The following is a 21676-nucleotide window of genomic DNA, read 5'->3' on the forward strand; positions in this document are numbered from 1 at the left end:
GCAATCTGAACAGGAAATAAAGAGGGAGTTTATCCTGAACAGCCAAGCAAGGTCTGGGATAACTTGGCTGGCAGTGATGGTCCAAGGCCATGTGGCCAATCAGTGAGAACCTGTAGTGGAACTGAGGACATCCTGGCTCTCGGTCCTGTGCTCTAGGTCACCATGCCTCTCTAGTGCAGAATGCTATTTGAATGTTTTGTCATACATGTGTCATACATATGTGAAATCTAGCTGCACAAGATTTCTCCAGCAGAAGATGAAAGAATAACATTCTAGCAGTGAGCATTCTTCAGCAGCAGCTTACGCCTGTACTCCAATTTCATGGAAACAATGGCCACATGGCATTAGCCAGTGTGAAATGTGTCTACATTTACACCGGTTTCACAGGACACTCGAATGGTCTGTGGGTGGAGGCATGGAAGGTCAGTAAAAAGATGAGAATGAAGAAAAATGATGTGAACTAGTAAAGCAAAGAATGTTGTTTATTTATCTTTTACTACACCATGAACAAGCACCATATTTTAAGAGGAGTTGATCTGAGTGACAAGACCCTCTGCAGGAATGACTTGTCCAACTGGCATTTTTATGGCAGAAAACCCAAGCTCACATTATATTTGAAATTATAGAGGAGAACTTTCACAAGATTAAATTGCTCTTCAGTAATTTACCATTGTAGTAAAAATGTGCTTGCCTTGGACATCAGGTTATATATACAGTGGGCCTTATCTGCTGCTGATGTAAATCCCTATTAGGGTGACCAGATGTCCTGATATTAGGGGCTTTGTCTTATCTGGGCAACTATGCTCCCCTGCAAAAAAAGTATCCTGATTTTTCACACTTGCTATCTGGTCACCCTAATCCCTATAGCACTAGTGAAGTCAATAGGACTGTTATTTTACACCACCTGAGAGTCTGACCCATTGTTTTGCTTTATCTTTAGATTATTTTTCCCTTACAGATAGAATAAAATAACCATATCAAACCACAGAAGCTCCTTTGCACTAATGTAGGCTGCTTTTTCATTGATATTCAAGTGCCAAGTTCACAATCCATATTATGACTGAGACAGTTCTATTAAAAATCAAAAGAACTATAGTGTTTTGCTGAATTTCCTTTTGTTGCCAGATGCCATCAGCCCGACATGGAATTAAGTTCTGGTCCACAGGTGTCAGCAGTTAGTCTGGAAACAAGTTACCCTTCTGTCATGCCCTGAGCTTAACTACTCAATTTGGGCAGCAGGAGAGAGACTCCGTCTGAAAGGAGCTCAAAAAGATGAAACAAAATAATGTCCATATGGCTTGGGACCTCTTCGGGCCAGAGATTTTCTTCATTGTGTGAATTAGACAGAGCCAAACACGTTGTTGGCACTTGAAATAATAACCACTTAGGCCCCTAGTTCTGTCACTCTTGCATGGAGTAGTACTTTACTCTGGAATATTCCCAAAGGCTCCATTGTCCCTTGGCCTAAAAGTCGCAAAGCACACGAGACGGGGCAGAATAGCAGGAGGGAAAGCAGCATTTTAGAAAGGCTGAAGGGATGCAGGCTAAGAGTTGGGTAGGCTGGACAGCAGCAAGATGCTGTAAGGCTGGTCTACATGACGTGGCAACATGCACTACAGGGATGTGATTTCTAAAGTACTCCAACATGTGCTCACTGACTGGCTTGTGTAAACCCTGCTGGCTCACATTAAAAGGTCCCTAGCATGCATTAACATAGTGATGGGGAAAGAGCAGATTTAGGGAAAGATGTTGTAAGACTACAGAACTTACACTGCTAAAGTTGTAGTACGAATCTTTCACAAGTTTGTGCTTGAACAAGTGACCTGTTGGGTGTTCAACCAGAGGCCTGTGCATGACAAAGCATTCACCATTTACTGGGGATGTTTTCCAAAATATGTTTTGTATCCCCCAAGACAATATGAACGCTGCTAGGGCTGTAAGTGGTGGTACAGCTGTAACTTGGGTGTGGTGTTCTGTCCCATCTAGTGGCACCAAGACCACTTAGATTTAAATGAGTCTGCTCTACAGCCTTAGCTAAGAGCCAGTTGGCTTCTAGCTCTTGTGGTAGAGGCTCATACCCTAAGTTCCTGAGGCCCCAGGTTTGATCCTGCCAATGACTGGGGTCTGTTGGTGTTACACAGGAACAAGACAAAAGGGCAGGTATTGGGTCCAATAGGAATAGTGGTTTTATCCAGCAAGCAGAAAGGGCAACAAGAATATCCAATGTTGCAGATGATGGAGTGAGCAGATGTCTTCATCCTGGAGGTAATGCCCCAGTTATAGCCTGGTACTGACTACAGTCCCAGTAAGCCTCTGTTGCCCAAGAACAACTGTTGGGCCAGAGCCTCAATAAGTAATACAGCTAGTGGTGTAAGCAGGCAAACTGATGCCACAAAATAAAAATGCACAGACCAATAGAACAGACAAAAACATAGTTAAATGCCTGGCAGCAGTTCAGGGAACAGAAAGACTCTTGTGCTTTCCACTTCTTCATATTCCAAACAAAGCGAGGAGCTGACCTCACCCATGAGAGCACTTTGTCCCTTTATGATGTCTCGCGTGCTTCACTTTAGTCCAGAATCATTCAGTGTTCTGGGCCCTTTAACAAAGGAAGCTGCGAGCCAGGACATTAGTGGGGCCTGGCCCTTTAAGGCAAGAAGCTCTAAGAGTTGTAGTTCCCCCATATGGAGAAAATGAGCAGGAAAGCTCATGTGACGATATCAGGTGATAGTCAGCTGACCTACAGTATAAAAGGCAAGGAAGACCTTTAAGAAGTAGAAAACTATAGAAACAGTTTTGCAATTCTCTAGGGGAGATCAGATGTAGAGGGTGGCTCTCCACTAAGGGACTTGACCTCTGTGGTCTCCCTTACAACCTCTTCTGGGCCATTATGGAAGTGGCCCTAGGACACAGACAAGATAGTTGTGAGGAGAGGGTAAGTGTTGGGGCTCCAGGGTTAGGGCTCCAGGGTTAAAGGGGCTAAGGGAGGGTGTTGGGTTCTGCCTGCAATACCACTTGCCATAGTGGTGTGGAAACACTCGGTGTCAAAAGCGTAAAACTTGAAAAAGGGAAAAGAACTATTCAAGTCCAGGAGGGCTGAAAAGACTCTTAAGCTGGAGAATGGTCAAGCAACCTAGTCAGAAAGCTCATGAGGGCTGGCTAAGGACTGCTAGTTCCCCTTTGTGCTCAGAAGAGTGTTTTGTTTAATTGGACTCTTATTTCATCCCTGGAAAGGGTAGACTTCTAGTGAGAGGATCAAAAATGCCAGTAGTGGCCTACCAGCCTGCAGCAGACTGTCAGGGATTTGTGACCAATGCTGGAGAGGTAAGCTACTTGCTTACATCTAGTAGCCTTCAGGTAGGCTCGGCATAGCTTTCCGCTACATGTCAGGGGCTCAGACCAAGTGCAGAAAAACTCTGGGCTTCGGTGACAAGTGGGTAGAGCAGTGACTGAATATCATAGCCTGCAATGACAAGAGCTTTCTGAAAAACCTGAAGGCTGAGTGTGCAGCTGGAGCCAGTGCACCAAGACAGTATGAGCAACCTGAGGGGTAGCTGCATTTCCAAGATTGTATCCTCTCCTATTCTTGGCTTTATACAGTTCAAGAATGCCAAGTTAGGAGCACTCTACTTCCTCACTGCACTCTCCAGAAGCCCTTGTGACATTGCACCCGATAATGCTTTATAGAAATATGCTTATGAATGTAAATGTGACATAAATGGAATATGTTTTATGCTACAGATGCCATGTAACATATCTCTGAAAAGGTTATGATCTACTGAATATAGTCATCCTATTTGTATGCATGTACCATTTTTGTATTTGAAGTTATGAATATTGTCTGTGTACTTGTTTGCTTTTAAGTAGCCTCAGTGAAGCATTTGGTCAGCTTCTTGAGAAAAGACTATTCTCAGTAAGTGCCCAATCAAGAAACACTTAATCTGACAATAGACTTTGAAGGACGCCAATCCACACCTGAGCTTTCCTGAAAACATTCCTGTAGAGAACTAAAGGAGTACTTGTGCATCCAATGAAGTGAGCTGTAGCTCATGAAATATGCTTATGCTCAAATAAGTTTGTTAGTCTCTAAGGTGCCACAAGTACTCTTTTTGTTTTGGCGGGTACAGACTAACATGGCGGGCTACTCTGAAATCTGTAAAGAACTAAGTGATGCATGGACATGTGACTTGCCCAGGGGACTCCAAAACTCCATCTTGTAGAGGGGATTCTACACAGGGGGCGGGAGGGGTTTCCATCCACAAGAGAGAAACTATATAAAGCCCTGGGAGACCCCTCCATCTGGTCTTCAGCTGGCTCAAGCGGTAGCCTCTCCATCCCCAAAGGATACCTGAAAGAAACTGGAACAAAGGAAAGTAACCACAGAGGTGTTAGTGATTGCTGGACCCAGACTAGAAGGAAGCTAGTCTATAAAAGAAGCTTTCTGGAACATCTCTGAGGGTGAGATTTCCTCTGTAATCACTTTCTTACGGTATTAGGCTTAGACTTGCGAGTTTTATTTTATTTTGCTTGGTAATTCATTTTGTTCTGTCTGTTATTACTTGGAACCACTTAAATCCTACTTTTTGTATTTAATAAAATCACTTTTTACTTATTAATTAACCCAGAGTATGTATTAATACCTGGGGGGGGGGGCAAACCGCTGTGCATACCATTCTATCAGTGTTATAGAGGGCAAACAATTTATGAGTTTATCCTGTGTAAGCTTTATACAGGGTAAAAAGGAATTATTTGGGGTTTAGACCCCATTGGGAGCTGGGTATCTGAGTTTTGGAGACAAGAACACTTCTTAAGTTGTTTTCAGTTAAGCCTGCAGCTTTTGGGGGACGTAGTTCAGACCTGGGTTTGTGTTTGTAGCAAGCTAGCATGTCTGGCACAACCAGACAAGGCACTGAAGTCCCAAGCTGCCAGGGAAAATGGGCTCAGAGGTAGTCTTGGCACATCAAGTCAGTTCCCAAGGGGTATCTGTGATCCAACCTGTCACAGCCTTCTCTGGAAATCTCCATGTCTCTCTCTCCCTCCCCCCCATATATAACATTAAATAATGAACACACGTGGGTTTTGTGAAGCTTCATTGTTTGCCAAGTGCTTTGTGATCATCTGATTAAATGTGCTAAAGAAATGTAAAATTATTTAGTATCACAGACTTAAAATAAGATATTTTGTTCTTATTTACATATTGACCAATGCACACTGCAACTTGGCTGACATTATGATCCACAAAGTCCTTTATTTCTGGAATCTACAAATTCAGTTGTGTACCACAAGAAAATGGGGTGTGTCACAAAGCAATAAAACTGTTATGCCGTTAACTGGTTTTTCTTCTGACTCCTGCTTTGTAATAAAATGTAATGAAGTGCTAAACGGAGGTATGTTTTTAGTTCTGTTTTTAGCAACAATGAGATTAGCAAGCATCAGTCAAAAGGAAAACTTTCCTATATGGTTTCAGTACCCCAAAATGTAAAAGGAGACAGCTGCTTCCTTTCTATTTACTGAATGAAGCTCAATACTAAAACTAAGCTTTTGCACCAGTTAGAACAGAGGAATATATTGGGAGTCATTAGTACCCCCTTGACTTAAGAAAACTGATGGTAACTCCATCCGATGAAGTGAGCTGTAGCTCACGAAAGCTTATGCTCTAATAAATTTGTTTCTCTAAGGTGCCACAAGTACTCCTTTTCTTTTTGCGAATACAGACTAACACGGCTGCTACTCTGAAATGCTGACATATGATGACGTTGAAGTCATTTGACTGTGCTGTGCTAACTTAGGTTAGATATCCAGCTGACTTCCTGTTATATTTTTCATTTAACTTTTGCAACTTTCACAAGAAATTTGTTAAGCTTTATGAAGAAGAGGCTAGAAGTCTTTACCTTTACATATGGCTGAAGCCAGCGCTCCTTGGACGGACTGGTTTTCAGCCCCCATATAAGGGAAGAAGTGGGGAAATTCACACTTTCAGGATATTTGGGTGCCTTCTAAGGCTACATCTGCACTCCACTCCACTGATGACAGCGTGTAGGGTATGTGTAGCAAGATGTGGAAAGCAGGATGCGTCCACACTGCAGTATGTAGCTACAAGTGCTGGTTAAAGACTCTGGTGGGGGGGAGGCAGCTGGAGCCTTTCCCCGCTACCAGAATCTTTCCCTATGATGGAGAAAGACTCCAGAAGCAGGACACTACAATGCTAAAAGCAGCAATGTAGACGGGGAAGCACTGTTTAGGCAGGGAGAGAACTGTATGGGGTACGTACTCTGGTACATATGCACATCCTTCAGGCATGTCTTTACTTGCCTAAGCCATGCCTCACAGTTTACACTGCTATTTATACTGGTCTAGGAGAGCTACCCACGTATATACTCTGTACGCTGCCGAAAGAAGCATGCAGTGTAGACGTACCCTCAGGCTGAAAGGTATGATCTGAATGGATACGCTAATATACTAGTTAGAGTTTTGGGGATGATTCCTCCCATGAAATTGTTGAACTTAACTCTCTTACAGAATGCAACCTTGACAAATTGGAGAATTGGTCTGAATTCAAAGAGATGAAATTCAATAAAGCAAGTGCAAAGTACTTGCTTAGTAAGGAAATTTCAGGCACGCAGCTACAAAATGGGGAATAACTGGGTAGGTAGTAGTACTGCAGAAAAGTTTCTGGGGGTAGAGTGGATAGCAAATTGCATACGAGTTGACAGTGTGATGCAGCTGTGAAAAGGCGAATACCATTCTGGGGTGTATTAACAGGAGTGTCGTATGTAAAACATGGGAGATGATAATCTCACTCTACTTGGCTTTGGTGAGGCCTGAGCTGGAGTATGTGTTCAATTCTGGGTACCCAGAGGCATGTGCAAAGGAGGGACAAGCAATCAGACCAGGCACAGAACTCCTCCAGGGCCACAGGAGAAGTGGGGAGAGCCAGCTCCACTGGCCCAGGGCCATGGCAGGAAGATCCAACTCCTCCAGCTATGGGGGGCACAGAAAAGCAGCCAAATTTTTATTCCTGTGCATGCTCCTGTGGGCACTGCACCTTAGGAAAGATATGGACAAACTGAAGACAGTCCAGAGGAGAGCAACAAAAATGATAAAAGGTTTAGAAAACCTGACAGATCAGGAAAGGTTTAAAAAAAACAGGAATATTTAGTCTTGAGAAGAGAAGACTTGGGGACCTGATAACAAGCTTCAAAAATGTTAAGGGCTGTTATAATGAGGACAGCGATCAATTGTTCTCTGTGTACACTCAAGGTAGGACAAGAAGTAATGAACTTAATCTGCAGCAAGGGAGATTTACATTAGATATTAGGAATAACTTTGTAACTATACAAGGGTAGTTAAACACTGCAATAGGCTCCCAAGGGAGGCTGAGGAATCCCAGTCACTGGAGGTTTTAAAAAACAGGTTGGACAAACATCTGTCAGGGATGGTCTAGATTTACTTGATCCTGTCACAGCACAAGAAAACTTCTTGAGGTTCCTTCCAGTCCTATGTTTCTATGAGTCTATATTATGGCTATTGTTACATCCAAAACAAAAAGGAAAGGAGGACTTGTGGCTCCTTAGAGACTAACAAATTTATTTGAGCATAAGCTTCTGCGAGCTACAGTTCACTTCATCGGCTGCATTCAGTGAAAAATACAATGGGGAGATTTATATACACAGAGAACATGAAACAATGGGTGTTACCATACACACTGTAATGAGAGTTAACAGATAAGGTGAGCTATTACCAGCAGGAGAGCGGGGGGGGGGGGACGGACGGACGGACAACTTTTGTAGTGATAATCAAGGTGGGCCATTTCCAGCAGTTGACAATGGGGGGGGGGGGAGAATAAACATGGGAAATAGTTTTACTTTGTGTAATGACATATTCACTCCCAGTCTTTACTCAAGCCTAAATTAATTATATCCAGTTTGAACTACATTAAAGACCATTAAGGTTACAAAGTCAAGCACTCGAGTTGGAAAATACTTCAATTAAGTCTGCCTGTGCAACCTCCATTTGGCCTCTCTGTGTGTAGCATTATGATAGGCTTTACTTCCATGACCAATTACTATTCCCCCAGGATCCCTGCCTCATTCAATGAATAGGTAGTTATTGACTTATTTTTTTTTATCTTTGCCATTCAACGTCTGGCCCCAGGCTTTATTTATTGAATACCATCCAAACTGTGTACTGAACACATTATTATTTTCCTCCTGTGTGTTTCTATGGTATCTGGGTACTTCACAAACATTAATGAATTTATCTTCACAATACACCTCTGAGATAAAGTGGCATTATCTCCATTGTATAGACTGGGATGGGTGCATGGGAATGAGGCACACCGAGATCAAGCCAAAATGGAAATGTGTCTACTAATTTGCGTGCCCAACTTGAGATACCAGGCGACTCCTTTTTTTCAGAGTACTTAACATTTTTACAGCCCTTTATTTGTTCAAAGCATAGCTCGAATTTACTTCACTTGCAGTTGTGAATGCTCAGCACTTCTGCAAATCTGGCCTTGTCTTGTCTGGTACACCCTTAAAATAGGGAACACAACAGTAGTGGTCACCTTTGAAAAGCTTGGTTTAAGTGACTTTCCCTGCATCACACAGAAACTCTGTGGCAGAGGCAGGGGCAGAATCCAGTTCTCCAAGGCAGCATTCCAGTTCCTTGACCACAAGACCATCCTCTCTCTTCTTCAAGCCCCTTGCCTCATTCACTACACACCTTCCAGTTTTCCTAAACAGTGGAGGAGGAGTCCTACACATAATAGGCTCTGTCTCTATACAACCTTGATTCATTCCTAGAGCACTGTCCACCCTTTGTATTGAATAGGGTAGGGGTCTTGTGGAAAAAACTTGTATAGGATCATGTAATTAGGCTTTATCATAATGCATATACAAGGCACAGGCAGCCTTATTTCTGGCATTATCTAACTTGAGTGTTTGACTTTGCAATCTTAATTTTTAAGGAAGTTTTTGGATGTCACTTCCTTTTTTTTTTTTTTTTTTTTTAAAAATAGGAGACAAGGAACCATATTGACCCCCAACTTGAGTCATCATCAGAGCTTGGATTTTTACATCCACAGCACAAACTTCTACCACTTGAGCTACCAGAGCAGGGGTGGGCAATAATTTTCACAGTGAGCCACTCCATGAATTTTGGAAATTTTATCACAGGCCGCACATTTCTCCTATATTAATGAAGGGTGTACCGGGTGTCGGAGGGAGTTTGGGTGCCGAGGGAGCTCCAGGCTGGTGCAGAGTGTTGGTGTGCAGGAGAGGGTGAGTGGTGTGGGCTCTGGGAGGGAGTGTGGTGCAGGAGGGGCTCTGGGCTGGGGCAGGGGATTGGGATGCGGGAGGGGGTGCGACGTGCAGGCTCTGGCTGGGAGGTACTTACCACACTGCTCCCGGAAGCAGCTGCAACCGGCTGCTGCTGGAACATCTCTGCGTGCCCCTTCGGGGGAGGGGGGTAGTGGGTCTCCATGCGCTGCCTGCGTCCGCAAGCACCACCCCCACAGCTCCCATTGACCGGAGCTGGGGGTGGGGGCAGCACACAGAGCTGCTTCTCACTTCTGGGAACGGCGTGGGTCACAGCACGCAGGCAGCCTGCCTGAGCGCCCCGCTGCACCGTCGGAGTCATGGCGGGCTGGACAGAAACCGATAGATAGGCCGGATCTGGCCTATGGGCTGTATTTTGCCCCACCCCTGTACTAAAGTAACTGGTAGCAATAGTAGGCTGTTATCCTCTGTGGGCCATCCACTAGAATGGCATGACCCACACACTTTGCTAGTGGAATCCACAGCTTAAAAAGGAAAGCGTTAAGCAACTTAACTATGGGCTGCTACTAGTTTCCCCTATGATTACTTACTACATTTATTTCTTGAACTGATTCCTGTGTTACTGAGGATGAAGTCAAGAATTCTTGTGTGTTCTAGACCTAGTTTTTGCAAGAAGCAATCCTCTAAGTTGTCTTAAAAATTGCTCCTCTACCCTTTGTCCTGTTATAACATTTGACCAACATATGTATGTTGCTTAAAGCGATAGGCTCCTTGTTAACATCTAAATCCAACAGTACTAAACATGCTCAGTAAAGTAATGAAGCACACAAATTACAGATATCCTAGAAATTAAGGGGATACGTTTTCAGACCAGTTTGAGGCCTTGACCTCCATATTTCTGTGTGTAATTTGAGATCACAGTTTGCACCCTAAAGTGAAGTGTCAGTGCAAAGCTGAGTAGCTGCAATTCCAACTTACATGAATCGGTGGCCACATTCTAGTTAGAAATGCAGCTATTCAGACTCATGCATGAATCTGAGCTGCAGGCACTAACTGCAACCTGCAAAAGGAAAGCCACTCTTCTGGAAGCCTACCCTAATTGTACAAAACACTTTAATTTCATTGGAAATCTAAAGGTAAACTTAAAGTGAAAGAGTACTCACCCACTCTGAAGTATGAAGCTTTTGCTGATCGGCACTGTTCCATAGCTGGGAACAATGGTCTGTTCCACTTCTTCCAAGACTAAAACAAAGCCAATAGAAGTATAACCTGTAGTGCATATGTTTGTAGCTTTTAAATAAGTGGCTTGAGGGCAAAGTGCTTACTGCATTTCAGGATTTGCTTATTTTGTCCCTTCCACACTTTCAAATACAGTCAAGCTTGGTTAATCAACATACATTTATACAGTTGGGGTGATTCTGGACTCCTTTAGACTGATTTTGTCTATGGAGTTACACTAGCAAAACAGAATAAAGAATAACACCCTTAATTTTTATTTGGAGTAGAAGACTTTCTATTAGCTCCTCACTGTTCATGGTGGAAGAAAGGTTATCATTAAGGTCTAGATTCCACCACCTTTACTCACATGCTAAATAGTACCTTACTCTGCAAGGAGCCTTGTTCACATAAATAACTGAAAAGCCAATGGGGTATTTGCCAACTGAGGTACTAATCAAGGCTTGTCCATGTGACAGATTTTAGGGGTGGAGGGGTGGGCAGAGATCTAGCTGTACTGATGCAAAACTCTTATTGCAGATATGTTGCATCAGGATAATAAGAAGCTTTCACCAGAGCAACGTATCTACACAAGGAGTTTGTAATGGTGCAGCTACACAGTTGCAAAAAATCCCAGTGTCAACATTATCTCATGATGAGTCAGGGTGCGAGGATCTGGCTCCATGTCTACCTAGCAAAGATACACCCTGGCTGAGGCTGACTGTACTTGTTATGCAATAAATTACGAGTGCGAGAGAATTCCTTATTTCAGGTCAAGTGTGGAATAGACAGTGACACTGCAACATTTACTCATGCCATTGTGTGAATGACTTCCATGTAACCTGAAGGGATAACTTCCTAACTATCACAAGCACAATAATATTAATGTACCATCCTAAGCAAATCCTTGCTTCTCTAGAATGGCATCCTGCAAAAAGAATCTATGTCCTGGTTCCAGCAATGTGAGACTTCTCTTCTAAAATTACAATACAAAAATCAAGATGATTTAATGAAAGACACCACTCTGCATCTCTCAACACCATAATCTAATATCAACTGTCTATCAGTTGCCTACAGGCAGGAAAATTGGCTGCCAATTCAAGCACTCAGTGAATTATAAGATAATTATCAACCCCAAGAAATGTATTCGAGGCTAATCATCAGAATATTAATGAAAGGTGAATCATTGTGAGCCATCAGGATCGTGATCTTCCCTAAGCTTTTTGATATGAATTTCACATTATTCTCTTTTCGGGTTCTAAAAAGAAAAGCATTAAACAACACACACATTTGAGGTTAGGGAAGAATGGGCAAGGGGAGAAGATTACTGTTCTCTCCCCCTGTAGGCGAGCTACTTTGGCTCTTTCTGCTATTTTTCGTGCCCTACATGCCTTAAAAATGGAAGGGATGGCCTTCACTGTGGAAAGGTCACTAGGGCACTGGCATACAAGTGCTGAGTGGGGAGTCTAGGCTCCAGCATCAACACTCACCAATCGTAGTAGTCAACTTGACCAGATGGTGTTTTTAGAAGGCTATTTAAACAAGTATCAGATAAACAGGTGAGACTCACCAACCTCACTAGTATCTAAACTACATTATATATGCCCAGATCCTCAGAAGGTGTAAATAGGTGTTACTCTGTTGTCTATGCTGACTTACACCAGCTACAGATGTGGCCTTACAGTGCTTGCTGATCCAATATGAAAAAGACTTTGAATAGTGTACCACAAAGGATTATCCTTAAGCTATTGCTATATCTCAGGAGAATAATGTTTATGGTTCCAAAACTGCACATTGTTAAAGCCCCTGGCTGCTTATAGTTTGGTTGAACTTTGTAGTAGATGTTGAGCCATCAGTTTCCAGAGCTCTAGCGTGGTGATGGCATTTAGTCCAGGGAGTAAAGCAAAAACAACTCCATGAATTTTCCATCAGCATAAGCTTCAGAAACATTTGAATCATAACTTAAATGTTGACCCAGCTGGATAATCAGACTTGGTCAGTTCTCAAAATAACCGTTTCTGAAGCTGATGGGGGAATTACAGAAAATCTTAAAAGCTGACCACCACAGGCAAACATAAAACAGGAAGTAGCCCAGAAGTCCAGATGAAATATCAGACGCATTCTAAATCCTATTAAGGGTAATCAGATACAATGATACAATTCAGCATTTCCTGCATGGTTACCACATATGCATCATCATTATTCTTTTTGTAATGGCTCAATCCAAACCAGTGTGAGGAAATGGGAATTATATATCTCCTATATAAGGCTAGTGTTCATCACTTTTTATACTCCTAAACACGAGTCCTGCACAGAGTTAAAGACCTCTGTATATTCTATCTCTGTCTGTGGCATAGGTCTGAAATCCTATGGAGGAGAGAGGGGTATTGCCAGTACTGCAAAAGGGATAGGGACTAGATGGAAGTAGGTATTTTGCACAGTCATCCACTCAAAAATTTGCATTCCATTATATTGAGCAAGTAGATGTGCAAAGTGAAGCATGTGACAAGAAAATTGCTCCAGCCACTGAACTGAAGTAATAAGAACCATGTGTTAAAAGTGGGCTTGGTGCTAGGCAGTCGTTATGTGTAATTGCACAGCTCACCTCAGTGCTGTCTAGAAATCACTTCAGCCACAATTGGAGAAAGACGAAAGTATGACATTCCTGGTGGAAAGGGTCACACTTATGCTTGCTCACAAGTTCTAATAGTTTGGGTCTCATCAGCAATAACCATCAGAAGTAGCACAGAATATCACTGTACAAATACATATATCTTACACATTTTTGTTGGAACATTGTCCAGTACAATGCCTGGACCATTGGTAGGCCACATGCAAAGGGGACTTGACCACTCCCACCAGCGGGGACACTGGCCCATAATCTTACTTCAATTTAAACAAGCATTTATTGTTGACACAAACCCCAATATCAGAGTACCCATACTATTTCACTGTGTACTTAATGTCATCACCCCTTCAGGCATGCAAGTTCATTGCACCGAGCCTTTAGTAAAATAACATGTTTACCTTTTTTATTACTTCAGTAGCATACCAATTACAGTTCATGCTTAGGTTACAGTTTGTCAGATACAGCTGTATGTAATGTTGCTTGCTCAGCTAACTAAGGCTTTGTCTATGCTAGGACTTTTGCTGGTAAAACTTTTGTCGGTCAGGGGTATGAAAAAATACACCCCAACTGACAAAAGTTTCACCAACAAAAGCACTGGTGTGGCGAGCGTCGTCGGTGGGAGTTGCTCTCCTGCCGACATAGCTACCGCTGCTTATTAGGCATGGTTTACATTATGCCTTTATAGAGCAGCTACACAGGAGACCTTACAATAGTGCAGCTGCAGTGACACTGTTGTGCCACTGTAAGGTCCATAGTGTAGACCAGTGGCAGGCAACTTGTGGCCTGTGGGCTGCACGAGGCCTGTCAGGGTAATCCGCTGGCGGGCCACGAGACAGTTTGTTTACATTGACCGTCTGCAGGCACAGCCACCCGCAGCTCCCATTGGCCGCGGCTCATTGCCATTGGGAGTTGCGGGGGCCGTGCATACAGACTGTCAACGTAAACAAACTGTCTCGTGGCCCGCCAGCGGATTACCCTGACGGGCCGCATACGGCCCGCGGGCTGCAGGTTGCCCACCACTGGTGTAGACAAAGCCATAGTCTCAGAAAGGGAACACAAGAAATCTGATAGATTTGTCTGGTCTGTGACTCTGCTTGACCTACAAGTTAAAGACCAGGGGTCAGATTCTGTGCTGCATCTTCTAAAAGATGCAACTCGGAAGGCACCCTTCAAGAAGAGTGAGGGGCAGAAGTCCCTTTATGGCACCTTTGTGTTGTCAACATGCTGGGGGTGGGGGGAGGGTGGCAGAGGGAACAACTTGCAGCGTAAGGTAGAGCAGAGCCAGGAGTTGCTCTAACTCACAGTCTCCCCACTTGTCTATAGGTTACTCTGAAGCCAAGATTAGACACTGCAGAGTGCACTGACCATATCCCTGTCCCTGTCCTTGACATGCCCTTACATCAGTATAAGCCACTTATGAGGCTCTTTTACAGCCAATATACTGCTGTGGACAGGCTGTGGAAGCGGTCAGAATTTGGCCTCAGCACTGCATCACGAGACCTGGGTTCTGTTGTTGGCTCTGGCACAGATTTGCTATGTAATCCCAAGGAAGTTTCACAGCCTTAGTTTTCCCATCAGTAAAATTTGGATATTTGCCTGCCTCGGAGGCATAGTGAGGCTGGATTTACCAAGGTATGTAAAGTTCATTGAGCGCTTGTCACAGGGTAGCTGGCCCTTTAAGGGAAAATGGGGCCTCAGCTCACAAGTGACAAGATCAGTTCACCTCCCCAGGTGGGTAATGTGATTAACTCAGGCCAGGTGTCAGGATGGAAGCCAGAAAGGACAGATTCCTGGGTAGTCCAGGAAGAGGGCATTTGAGTGGGAGCCTAACACTCCAGCTAGGAGGGCTGGGCCTGGGAATTCCAGGCAGGACAGAAGCCTGAAGAATTGCAGCTGGCTGGAGAAAGCAGCTGTAGGCAAGTGCTGCTGTGAATAAACTGAACTGAACACAATTCTGGGACGAGGACCTGGGGTTCCTGATTTAAGGAGTGTGAGGAACTTCAGTGAAACCAGAAGCTGGAGCAGAGAAGAGGAAGTGTTTTGGTTTTTTTTAAGTTTACGTAGACTCAAAGTAGGCTCCTGGCAGAGGACTTATGTCTCATACCTTTGGACGCCTGTGTGGTGTTGTCCTGAATGTTGATAAAAGCAAACTGAGGCAGGGTGCTGGCAGGGCCACCCTGGAATCATGAAGGAGTGGTGGTGGTGGTGGCTGACCCTGTTACAGAGAACTGAGATGGAAGGCACTATGGAAGTGTAAAACATTACTGCAATACAAAGTGTGTCATTTTATCATTTGGCTGCTTTTGTGTTGCAGTTTCACTGAAAACTAAAAATTTCTATTATGCAGCAGCTAGTTGATACTAACTGTAAGCCGTTTATCGGCTTTTGTAGTCTCTTTGCTTCATTTTTCAATTAAATAATTCAGTTTTTCTTAGTATTACACTATTTCCACATTATGATGGAGGATGGGTGAAATCTCATTGAATCTGATGGGTATAATAACCGTCCTTCACTCAGGATAGATGAAAGAAGTGGTTGGAATAATGTAATTGAAACAACAGTAGCCACCACCTCAAACACAGGCCAAATGCAAGGCTGGTCGAAGGGGTTTTGCTAGGTATCATTTGCTGGAGGTGTGCGTTGGTGAGCAGAAAGCAGATTGAAGGATCTGGGCTTATTTAGCCTAATGAAACAAAGGCTGAAGGGAGCTCTGATTGCTCTCTATAAACATGATAGAAGGATAAACAACAGGAGGGAGAGGAGTTATTTAAATTAAGGGTCAACATTGGCATAAGACCAAATAAGTATAAACTGGCCAGCAACAAGTTTAGGCTTGAAATTAGGATGGTTTCTAACCATCAGGGGAGAAAAGTTCTGGAATATCCTCGCCAGGGGAGTAGTGGGAGCAGAAAACCTAACTTGTTTCAAGACTGAGCTTGATAAGTTTATGTAGGGGATGGTATGATGAGACTGTCTATATTAGCATATGGCCCATCTGTGACTGCTATTAGTAAATATCTCCAGTGGCTGGAGATGGGACGCTACATGGGGAGGACTCCGAGTTACTACAGAGAATTCTTTCCCAGGTGTCTGACTAGTGGGTCTCACCCACATGCTCAGGGTCTAAATTGATCAACACATTTGGGTTGGAAAGGAATTTTCCCCCAGGTCAAACTGGGAGAGACCCTGGGGTTTTTTTTTTTTTTTTTTGTTTTTGCATTCCTCTGCAGTATGGGGTACAAGTCATTAACTAGTTGGTTTGAACTAGAACAAAACAGTAAATTCTCTATAACGAAGTTTTTATACCAAGATTTGAGGACTCCAGTAACTCAGCCAGAGGTTATGGACCTATTACAGGAATGGATGAGTGAGGTTCTGTGGCCTGCGATGTGCAGGAGCTCAGACTAGATGATCATGATGGTATCTTCTGGCCTTACACTCTGAATCTTGGGAGAAAGCAGAGAAGTTTTTGGAGAGAGTGCTAACTGGAAAGAGGCTTGCAACCGAGAGCAAATAAACTGCCACCTGTTTGATTCTTACTGAGTTTGGGAAACAGGATTTTGTACACATTCTTTCGTATAATCCTCTTTATTTACAAAGAAATACCCGAGTCATCAATTTCTCCTTTTAACAGAAACAATCAGCATGACTGTATATTGACTAACTGCTTGGGCGAAAAGAGGAATGATTATTCAGGCTTCTAAATTATAGCAGGGTGACAGCTCTTCTATATTTTAGGGCAAGACCAGCTTTCTGTTTAAAACTCGATTGTTCTAAGTGTTCTAAAATCTGTACAGTTGATCAGACTGGCTTGAATTTTGGTGTGCCTCGTGGGGCATGGGGAGTAAAACAGCTTTTTCTTAAAGTTGACACATTCTGGCAATTTGTGTGGAGTTGTGTGGTTCTTCCCCCGCCTTCACAGATGGAGATCAAACTAAGGCTAATTGGACCAGGGTCTCAAATGCTTGATGGTTACCCCCAACAGAGTGCACCCACTCTGCCCCTTGAGGAAATCAAATTAAAATGTTATTTGAAAAAGTTTGCTTCTCTATTTAGGCACCCTGAAGCCTCAGCATTGATTCACACATCAAATGCACTACACTGAGCATACATTGAAAGAGAGGCTAACTATTTGGAAAATAACTCAGCAACCGCAAGATGGGGGAGGAGGGAAAGGGCAGGCATCCAACCAATCTCCAGGGGTAGGACGGATGCAAGCTTGCCCAGTAATAGCTAATGCCCTTCCAAAACATTGAGTTCAGAAAAACTCAAATATCTGAAAACCAGGAAATAAAAAATTATGCTAAATGCCTACATAACTTTAACTCTGCCTTCTTTGAGCAATGCCCCAATACCCCTCAATCTCTTTTTCTCTGTCTTTTCACTGCAATGGGTAGGTGTTACTTGCACTGTGTCCTCCTAGGCTCAAACACTGAGCCTACTTCCCTGGCAAAATACCACTCTGGTAAAATTTAACAACCATTTTATATCCCCTTCAGACTTGCACAGAGGATACCGCCTAAACTTATACTTCCCCCTACCCATCACAGAATCCACAGATTGCTGTCATATTCCACTATACTACTGACAGCAACCCTGTCAAGGAGACCCCAGTGCCCTGTTACTGACACAGCCTACACAATTCTGTATTGAAATGATGTAGACTGGAACCTCAAGGTGCACATGCACTATTGATAACATGACGGGGTGGTGGTGCTCAGACCCAGATCTCCTCATATCACAGCTCTTTCAAACTGCTCCAGCTTATCCTTCCACTATTCAGTGCAGCTACAACTAACACAGTGAATGCAGCTGGAAATCATGCAGATAATTCCCAGGGGTGATTCCCAGCTTCAGGGGCGTAGTTAAGGTTGCGTGGGCATTTACCTTAATTCTGCATTTCCTGGTTTTCAGATGTTTCAGTTTTGTGGCACTCAGCAGTCTGGAGGGGCGTGAGCTATCACTGGGATAGTGATAAGTTACCTCTGTGTTACTGAGGTTTTTTGCCATTCAATTATCTAGAGAAGCCAAACCAATCAGAACAGAACTACTCCAAGCACCAAAATCTCACTGCATAATACTGATCACGTGCAATCTTAATAACTGAGTTTTTCGTTTCAACCCTGTCAGACACCCCAAAGGACAAAAACTCAGCCATGGCAATGAGTAAGACACCTACTATGTAAATCACTAATACAATGCCAGTTTGCCAGTACTTTCAATTCCCCAATGTCCTCAAACATTGTTACTTTGCCATAAATGTCATCTCTCACTTTCCTCAGAGTACCGACAAATGAGAGCATTGACTGGTTGTCACAGCAGTTATTTTTAAACACAGTCCAAATCCTTCACTCACAGGGGAAAAAAAAGAAATGGAACACTGCACTCTCATGGGGTAAAATCCACTCCTAAGCAAAGGGTCAATACAAGGGCCTATACGCCAGTCAGTGCCTGCTGAGCCTTTCAGTGGGATTTGCCTTCTACACAGGCTTTATAATTGTGCCCTCTGCACATGGGAAGATTTACAGACAATTATTTAGGAGAGTTCACTGGTTGACTGAACAAAAACGTAATCATACATTTTGAGTCAACTGGGTAACACCCCATTAGGTTTTGGAGGGAAACAGAGGTGCTTACTAACCTAATAGAAATGTCACAAATAAAAAATCCATAAATATTTACAGCGAGTAAGTAAAATGCAATAAGTTTTTATGTGAATTTAAATATTCCCCTGCAGTGTTTAGTCTAACCGCTGCAGCCCAGTGCTACTTCATGAGAAGCAGTACATGAAATCGATTAGTCTTGTTTAATTGTCTAAATTGAATGAAATGACAAAATAAAATAAAGGTGTCAAAAGATCTAGATTTGCAGCTACTGAATGGAGTCAGATGGTCCTGGTTCTGTTCTGTTCATCTGGTATAAGCTGCAGTGTCTAAATGTAACAGAATCCTAGCAGAATTTCTTTCAGGATGCTCCTTACTAAGGAGTGCTAATTGTGTGACTTTGAGTTCCCTAAAAGAGGGTCTGATGCTCCTCATGCTGGTACCCGATCACACCAGTGGAAGAGTTTCCATCAAGGAAAGCAAATGGGCCTACCTCTAGGAACAGGTCACTGACACACAAAGAAGTGAAGAGCTTTCTGAAGACTGCCCCTTGCTCACAAGGCCACATCTCACCCGCACTGTTCCAGGAGCTCTGGGAAAGGATAAAGAAGAATACAGGGATACAATCTGGCTCCTGAAATGAAGTCCATTCTGCAGCTGGTTGTCTAAAAATCATACTTCCCTCCAGAAGACCGTGGGATGGCTATGAGTGGTCTCTCCCCGATTCTGAGGAAACCAAAGGTCCACAGATGAATTACTTTGACCCGGTTCTGTTGAAGGGATAGGACTAATAGTCAGGCAGAGGCATCTCCTAGCAAAAGATGGCTATCCACAGATCAGACATGAAGAATTTAAAATTGTTGTTTCTATCACAGAAGAGGTAATGCGACTATATGCCAGTACATATCTACTGGAGTCTAGCTTCCTTAAAGTCTACGGAGCAGATGTAGTATTTGGGGAGAGATTGGTGCACTGACTGAAATGGGCTTTATGCATTTGCTCACTCTAAAGAAGAGAGCCTAGACTAGGTCTGAAGTCCCCTGATTTTTTGGTCAGTAGAAAAATGATATTAATTAAAGCCTAGAACCTTGTTCTGGCATTTTAGAAGGTAAACATGGCTTGCTGCTATAAGCTACGATCTCAAGCACACTTGAAGACCAGAGGTGAGAGAGGCTAAATCTGAAGATGTAACTGTCCTGGACTACTGAAGAAATTCCCACTGAAATAAAGGGGGTTTCCCTAAATGTGGGAGGATTTCCCTTTTCCAAGTACCGGTACCTAACTGAGGAAGGCTGAAGATGCAATTCAAAAAAGCTGTGAACCATAGGGCCATGGAGGCAATTGAGCTGCACATGAGCAAAGGATGATCTGAACATATGCTGATATAAGGTAACGTGACAGGGTGTACCAATCCTGCACTGGGGAGATGAGGGTTAAAGAACTGTTCTGGGCCCAAGAGGCCGCACCCCCTTGCTTCTGCTGGACATGCTTCCAGGGGAGGGAGCATTTTAAAGGAAGTGACTCAGATCAGTCTGGGCTGAATGTGGAGGAGAGCAGTGAGGTGCAGCTGCCTCCTGCTGGGAAGTTGCCAAGCCTCCATGCCACCAACCGAGCCTCATAGCGAAGCCGCTGGAAGAGTGAAGGCTGATGACTCACCAGGGCCAGTGGGAGAGACACTGGATACATATTGGAGGGAAATACAAGAGAATCCCACATCCAGCTCATGATGACCCCAGAACGACTAGAACAAGGGTAGGAAGTGACCCCAAAGCACTTGCCCTGGGTATCAGGCCCTGAGCCCTGTACGAGGGCTGCTGTTGCAAAGGGCCCTGGGTTAGAACCTGCTGGGGTAGGGTGGACCCAGGTTCCCTATCCCCTTGCCAGTAGGTGACTCTACCCCTGAACTGTAGCCACTGTGTGGAATGCACTACCTTGAGCTATAACAGACAGAGAAATAGACCCTTGGACTCTCACCATTAGGCGTCATATCTTGGAAATACTGCCACTAGGCAATTCTGCCAGCCTGGACCACACAGGCAACCCCAACAGGTAGGAACTGGAGCATTTGCTTCCAAGGCTTCAACATTTGCTTCAAAGTTACACGATGGGGTGAAGGGGATGACAACCTAAGGAAGAGTTCCAGAGTACACACACTTTTTCAAGTCCCAGGTGAAACTCTGAATTCAAAGCCACCAAAAACTACTCCTCAGTTCAACAGATGAGATACTTTAACTTACTGTCTGTTTTTGGGACTGGGTAGATGGGGAAAGATACTGAAGTAGTGAGGTACGATTTTTACCTTTCAAGAGAAGGCAAAAAATACAAAAAACCTGAGGAAGAAGGGTGGGTTGGAATATTAACACCAGAAGTAACGGAGTCTTCTTTCCTCCTTGTTAGATGGACGTCGCACTATTTGTCACAATCTTCTCAATTGTTAGATACTGTCTGGGTAACAAGAACAGTTGTTCTCTGGGATAAACTATTTTCAGAACTCACCTGTGAGCCCGGACATTATGATCAAAAATTATAAAGAGACCTTATGTATGTTCATTTATCAGAAGCTTACATTATTTGCTTCACTACATTTGTGCAGGTCTTAGCTTAAAAATACATGCTACTAAAAACCTGTGCTCCGCTTTATATAGGGGCATATATTAAAAAGGAATTGATTTTTTTTCTAATGGGCTCTCTTATGTATGCAGTATTTATAGTTAACAAGATCTTATCACTTTTTTTAATATTAAAACTTAATTCTCTCCTTATGGTCACTTACAGCTCCTTATAAGGGTGAGTAAGAAACAGATAGCAATTAGTAATGCCGCAATGGCTTTTAAACTATTGGTAAATTACGTTGTTAGCATAGTCACAAACCACATGTGTGTAGGTATTGTTAAACCAAAGACTAATCTACATCACCTAATAAATGTTTATTTTAGTTTCAGAATATGCAA

General features: G+C 43.4%; 1 protein-coding gene and 1 long non-coding RNA gene across 3 annotated transcripts in view; one reads left to right on the forward strand and one right to left on the reverse strand.

The window, feature by feature from the left end:
• The window catches only part of ANO6 (anoctamin 6), a 117633-nt gene that overhangs the window by 59131 nt on the left and 36826 nt on the right, over positions 1 to 21676 (reverse strand). For both annotated transcript variants that reach the window (XM_038376248.2, XM_043494383.1), the window contains exon 2: positions 10442 to 10520. In XM_038376248.2, coding sequence (XP_038232176.1) covers positions 10442 to 10520 — 79 coding nt within the window. The remainder of the gene's footprint in view (positions 1 to 10441; positions 10521 to 21676) is intronic.
• LOC122456185 lies at positions 7262 to 20030 on the forward strand. The gene is made up of 3 exons (XR_006274898.1): positions 7262 to 7272; positions 12762 to 12767; positions 19528 to 20030. It is a non-coding gene; the product is annotated as an uncharacterized LOC122456185 (long non-coding RNA).

This window comes from Dermochelys coriacea, chromosome 1 (genome assembly GCF_009764565.3).
Source record: "Dermochelys coriacea isolate rDerCor1 chromosome 1, rDerCor1.pri.v4, whole genome shotgun sequence".
NCBI lineage: Eukaryota > Metazoa > Chordata > Testudines > Dermochelyidae > Dermochelys > Dermochelys coriacea.